General features: G+C 18.8%; 1 protein-coding gene across 1 annotated transcript in view; it reads left to right on the plus strand.

Moving 5' to 3' along the window:
- Positions 1-1,420: 1,420 nt before the first annotated feature.
- The window catches only part of PADL01_0718700 (phosphoinositide-binding protein, putative), a gene marked incomplete at both ends in the record, with an annotated part of 6,872 nt that continues 792 nt past the window's right edge, over positions 1,421-7,500 (plus strand). The window contains 3 exons of the mRNA XM_028681222.1: positions 1,421-1,513; positions 1,672-1,859; positions 2,059-7,500. The exon at positions 2,059-7,500 is cut by the window's right edge and continues 234 nt beyond it. Coding sequence (XP_028537622.1) covers positions 1,421-1,513; positions 1,672-1,859; positions 2,059-7,500 — 5,723 coding nt within the window. The remainder of the gene's footprint in view (positions 1,514-1,671; positions 1,860-2,058) is intronic.

Below are 7,500 nucleotides of genomic sequence, written 5' to 3' on the forward strand. Positions count from 1 at the left end.
TTTTTTTTTTTTATTTTTCAATTTCTATAAGAAATATCTTTCCATGATATATATTATATATTTATATATGATTAATATATATATTATATATATATATATATATATATTTTTGTTTTATTTTTATATTATCTCATATCTTTTATAATAAAATTAATTATATATATAAAGGTAATATATATTTATATAGAAATATTATTTAATACTTTGATAAATTAAAAGAAAACATAAAATATATTGTTAAAAAAAATATATAAAAACAAAAGGAACAAAAAAAATGAGGTGATAAATATAATATTTTTTTTATATAGATATATTTATTTATTTATTTTATTAAATATATAAATATGACCATCCCATATTTACAGAACGATGATTTATGCCATTATTTTATATATGTAAATATATATAATTTTTAAAAGTCTATATATATATATATATATATATATATATATATATATATATATATATGTATATATATATGTTTATTTTTTTCTTTTTAATATTTGTAAAAAAATTAACGCGGGTACACTATAATATATAATCCTAACGTATGACATTATTTTATGTATTAATAAATATTTTCAATTTGGAAAAAAAAAAAAATATATATATATAAACATATATAAAATATATGTATATATATTACATACGTATATTTATATATATATAATATTCATTCATTATATTTTTACGACGTACCACTTTTTTATTTTTTTTTTTTTATTTATGTGCATTTCATTTTTCTTTTTTTCTTTTTTTTTTTTTTTTTTAAATAAATAACATTGTGGAAATATCTACAAAGGAATAAATAAATATATATACACATAAAATATATATATAATAATATTTATATATATATATATTTTTTTATTTTATTTTATTTTTTTATTTATATTAAAGATAGTTGTTAAAATATTTTATAATGTTGTAGTGCAAAATACGTATATGTATTATTATATGAATTTTTTTTTTTTTTTTTTTTTTGGTAATATTGATATTATTATAAAGACAAAGGAAAAAAAAAAATATATATATATATATATATATATTATATATATATATATAATAAAATAAATTAAAAAATAATTAATATACAATGTGTGGAAAACAAAACAGAGAAATAAAAACAAATTAAAAAATATATATTTTGAACATGTTATATATATATATATATATATATATATATATATATATATATATATTATATATATATGTGTATAATTATATATATTATTTATATTTGTAATTATCGGAATTGTTTTGATTTTATGATTTTTTTTTTTTTTTTTTCTTTTTATACTATATTCGTCTTTTATTTTATTTTATTATATTATATTATTTTATTATTTTATTTATTTATTAATATGAAATATATTACACACATTTATATATTGAAAGAAAATAAAGAAAAAGTGCAATAATGGAAAGTTATTCAACATATGAATTTAAAGATAATTTAATAATAAAAATTATAAGAACTAATGATGTTAAAAAGAGATTTTACAGTTATACAGTAAGTTATATAAAATAATAAATGATATATAAAAAATTGTTTATTTGATTTATATGTATGATGGTATTAAAAAAAAGTAATGTATATATAAAATGAATACATACATATATATATATGTATGTATGTATATATATATATTTATTTTCTTCTCGTTGTAGGAATATATTTTGGAGTTTAAGGTTCTGAACAGTCAGAAAGTTCTGAAGAAAAGATATTCTGATTTTGTTACCTTTTATGATTTATTAAAAAATGAGTTACTTACAAAATTCAGTGAATCCTTAGAAAAAATTAGTGTTCTTCCCTCCAAAAAAATATTCGGAAGGTTCAACTACAATTTTATAGAAGAGTAAGAAAATAGGAAATAGAAAAAAATAAGAAATAATCACAAAATATATAGGACAAATAAAAAAAAAAAAAAAATAAAAAAAAATAAATGGCTAGCTGTCAGCTAAAAATAAATATTTTTTTTTATTTTCATAAAATACATGCATACATAATTATATATTCACACATATATATATATATATTTATTTATTTACCTGTAGACGTAGACAACAACTGGAATCCTTTCTGATGAATATAACAAGATATAAAAATGTATATCTATGTGACAACTTCTATGAATTTTTGTGCTTAGATAATATAACAAAATATTTATACAAGTTAATGTGTACTAGATTAGAAGATATTTGTAATATTCAGAAATTATTAAAAAAGATTAATTATATTTTATTTATGTCACGAAATAATACATTGAAAAGTGCTGAATGTGATATTATAAATTATTTATATTATTTAAGAGAGAATATAAAATTAAATAATGAAATAAAATTTTTTATATTAAATATATTTCTTCATCATTTAACATATACTAAAACATCAGAGAATTTATTGAATGTTACTTTGATGAGATTTTCCTTTGATATTATTTATGAAAATTTATTAAGTAATAGTATAAATGAGGTTTTATTAAAAACATCTTCTGAAACGATATTAAGAATTGTTGATAAAAGAAGTGATGTATTTTTAGATTATTTAAAAATTTATAACTTTAAACAAATATGTACAATATTTAATATTATAAATAGAAAAAAAGAAAAACAAGATAATAAAAAAATTGATAATATAGTATTTAATATATATATTTTAATATCTTTATTATTATTATCTTCTATCCATATTAAAGATATTCAAAATTTTTTTATTATAAAAAATAATAATAATAAAGGTATACGTATATTAGGATATATGTATGAAAGTCAGAATATTAATATACAAATTATTTGTTGTATTATTTTGTCTTTACTTATAATTAATAAAACTATTAAAGATGAAGATGTTATTTATAAAACTAAAATGTCTATTTTATTAATTCAAAATGATATACAAAATATAAAAAGTGTGGATTATCAATTAATAGAAATAATTTGTAGTAAAAAAAATATAAACCTCTTAAATTCTATTCTAGATTTATTATTAAAAGATAAAATATTAAAATATGATTTAACCTTAAATGATATTGAGCATTATGAAAAATATACTATGTATGATAATCCCTTTGAAAAAGATTTATTTTATGAACAGAAAATTAAATATGCAGATTTTTCAAATAATGATATTATTTTACAGTTTATACTTTTTATCATCAACATTGGTGTCACTGAATTTTTCTTACTTAAAAAAAATTATAAATTTCTTATGAAAAAAAAAAAATTAAAAATCAAACTAAAAAAAAAAGAATTATCTGAAAAAATGAAGCTAAGAAAATTTAATAGAAAAAACAAGCAGGCCCAATTTATGTTAACTGATAAGGCGCAGGATTATAATATGAGCCCACAAAATAGGAATAAAAATATAAGGGGCAACGAAAATAACAATAAACAAAACAAGAGTCAATCAAAAAAAAGAGAAGAATATATGTATATGTCCAAGTATTGTGATGCACCTATGAAGGATGATGACGACGATAATGATGATTATAATGAAGGGTATAGGAACTGTTTAGAGTCTGAAAGGAATAAAAATAGAAAGAAGCATCTATATGAAAATTATGAAGATGATGATGATGATTATGAAGATGATGATGATGAATATGATGAAGATGATGATGAATATGATGAAGATGATGAAGATGATAATGATGATAATGATGATTATGAAGATAACGATGATTATGACGATGATTATGATGATGATGATGACGACGATGATGATGATGACTATGATGACGACGATGATGATGACGATGATAATTCCTATTATGATACCCCTTATGGTAATAATAATAATTTTAATGTTCGTTTGAAAGGACAAATGAACAGAAAGTTAAATAGAAGAATTCCTAATAAAAAAAATAAGCGTATGAATAAAAAAGGAAAGAAAAAAAAGAAAAATATAGAACCTTGTAACGTTTCAGCAACGAGTTCTTGTATTTCATCTTTGTATTCATTTTCGAGTGATTATGATAGTGCAACAAATAATAATAACAATAATAATGATGCTGATAATGATTATAATAAGAAGAAAAAAAAAAAAAATGTTTCAAATTTAAACATGCATGTTGTAAAGAATATATCGTATGATGACGATTTTAGTGTGCATTCAGGGAGTATAAAAAATGATCTTTTATTTTTAGAAGGAGAAGGAAGTGACAATGATGAGGTTGACGATGACATTGATGATAATGATTATAATGACAATAATAATGACAATGACGATGACAATAATAAAAACAATTGTGGAGAAAATATAAATAACAAATATAAAAATAATAATACAAATAAAAATACAAATAAGAACCTTTCTAGTTCTTCAAAATATAATAAAAAGAATGTAACATCATCTGAGTTGCGAGAAGAAATAAAAATGTTGAAAGATAATAGAAAAAAGTTTGTGCGTAGGATAAGAAGAATAAATGAACAGATATTATTAATATTATGTAACGAAAGGATGATACATAATATATATAAGTGTGCTAATTTAAATAATTATAAAATTAAATTTTATGCTTCTATAATATTATCATATATACCAAATATAAATGAAATGTTATCAAGTTTTTCTAATCAAGATTATTTAAATAATAATAATAATAATAATAATAATAATGATAATAATAATAATAATGATAATAATAATAATAATAATGATAACAGTGTGTATCATAAACCGCTTAACAGCAATATAAATAATGTAGATAATATGAACCATGAAGATTATATAAAGAATGATAATTCAAAAGATTTTGTAGATTCTGAAAAAGAAAAAAATAATTTACAATATTTATCTTATGGACCAATTGAAAATATTACAAAATCATCATTTGCTTCTGATAGTCTTAATATTAGAAAGAATAGTAAAATTTTCATATGTAGTGTTGAAGGAGATTATTATAATTATATTTATAAGTTTAATATTTTTAATGTCTTATTATTTTATTTATTCAATGAAACATGTTTTTATGAGCATATACTTGTGCATTTAAAGAAATATATTGAAGAACAGAGTTCTCTTATGAATTTAAAACATTTTAAAATAAAAAAAAATGAATTTGTAAATACACTCCTTTTTAATAATATTGGTAAAAATATGCAAAAGAAAAATAAAGGAAAACAAGGAAAAAAGAATAGGAATAAAAGAACTTATAAAAAAGAAAGTTTTCTAAGTACAGCAGATGATAAGATGAATACAACACCGAAGGGGCCTATGTCATATGGATATAAAAACAATTATAGTAATAATTCATATTATAATGATAGTAGTCATATTAATTATATGAGTAAGAAGAATAATGTTCGTACGGGTGAATGTGTTATAAAAAATAATAAAGTTGGATATGATAAAAATGATGACAATAAAGATAATATAAAAGGTAATATAAAAGATAATATAAAAGGTAATATAAAAGATAATATAAAAGATAATATAAAAGGTAATATAAAAGATAATATAAAAGGTAATATAAAAGGTAATATAAAAGATAATTCGTTAGATATGGAACATGCGCTTGTAGAGTACAATCCAAATGATGATAGTTTATTGGAAGGAGAGGATGTAAATAATGACAATTTTGATAATATAAAAATGAATATTAATAATATGAATAGTATGAATAGTATGAATAATATGAATAATTCAAATAATGTTAATTATAACAATGAACAAATAGTTTTATATAGTGAATCAAAGATTTATGACCATATGCATCACGTTTTTAATTACATTTCGAATATAAGAAAATTTGGACTTTTAAATAATTATATTGTTGAATTATATATGAGCATTCGAAAGAAATTAATGACGATTGATATGTATTTTCTTTTTGATATAATAGAAAAGAAAGTATATGAGAAGAATGAAATGAAAGATAGGATCAATAACTTAAAGAAAGAATATGAATGTGTTAATATAACATATAATGATTATATAAACTTACAATATGAATGTAATAAATTTATAAGTATAATAGATAAGTTATATGAAGAATTAGATGATATTGAAAAAAGAAGAAAAAAAATATTAAGAAGTCATAAAATAGTACATGTTAATGTTTGTAATTATAGAAAGAAATTAATACATATAGAAAAAATGATAGAAGAAGCTCCTACTATGAAAAAATGTATAAATGATGAATTATATAAAATAAAAATAAATGTAGGTTTATATAAAAAGGATAGAAAAAAATTATCTTTTTTTATATTGTTACATAAATTTTATTTAGATAATTATAATATTGTTTTAAATAAATTAAAAAATATGAATAATTTAATACAAAATATAGAATTATTATCTTCTACAGATTATGAAAAAAATAAAAGTTTAATATTTAAAGAATTCTCTTATCTATTATGTAATGATATTGTATTAATAGAGTTATTAAAAAAAAAATGTAAAATTGAAGTTGCAAAAAATAAAAATTATTCTTTATTATTATCAAGGGAGAAAAAAATGGATACTTTTAATTATAATATATGTAATGAAAATAAGTTAGTCATAATAAATAAAGACAATAATATGAATGATCGTAGGGCGATGGATTTGTTTAAAGGAAAGGATGACTTGCTTGATAAATATTCTTATTATTTGAATAATGATAATGTATTCAATATGGGGGACATGAGGGGATCTCAATATAATAATTCATTGGATGATATGGAGAATATGAGAAATATGGAGAATATGAAAAATATGAGAAATATGAGAAATGTGAGAAATATGAAAAATATGAATAATATGAATAATATGAATAATATGAATAGTATGCATAATATGGATAGTATATATAATATGCATAATATATATAATGATAATAACTTATATGGTATGTCTAACAACTCATACAAGAACATGCAGAATACCTTTAATGACAACAGCAGTGACAGTGATGATGTTTTAATAAATAAACTACAAAAGAAGGAGCAAGGTCATATGAAAAATATGTTAAATCATAAGAATGATTATTATAATAATAGAGGGCAAACAAATTCAATATATAATTTTGATACAACTCTTGAAGATTTTAATAATAATATTAAAGATAATAAAGTTATTTTATCAGTAGATGAAATAGGTATTGAAAAAAATGTAAAGATGAATGAGAAAAGAGAACCTACTAATAATAATAATAATAATAATAATAATTATGATGATAACAATTATAAAACAACTAGTTATTATAATAAAAATTATAAAGATGATATTTACAATGAATATAATGAAAAAGATAAAATGATGATGTTACCTTATGATGATCAAAATGAAGATGTAGCACATATCACACTGGATGAAGAAGAAATAGATGAAGACCATGAAATGGATGTGGATGAATTAGAAGAGGATGCTTTGAACACTGAATTTGTTTCAAGTGATGAAGATAATGTCGATTTAAAAAAGCGAATTGATGAATTTAATAATTATAAAAATGAAGATATAAAAGGTTTATTACCAGAAGATATAAAAGTAGATGATACCCTAACTAAAAAAAGATT

This window comes from Plasmodium sp. gorilla clade G2 (genome assembly GCF_900097015.1).
Source record: "Plasmodium sp. gorilla clade G2 genome assembly, chromosome: 7".
NCBI classification, from domain to species: domain Eukaryota; phylum Apicomplexa; class Aconoidasida; order Haemosporida; family Plasmodiidae; genus Plasmodium; species Plasmodium adleri (nom. inval.).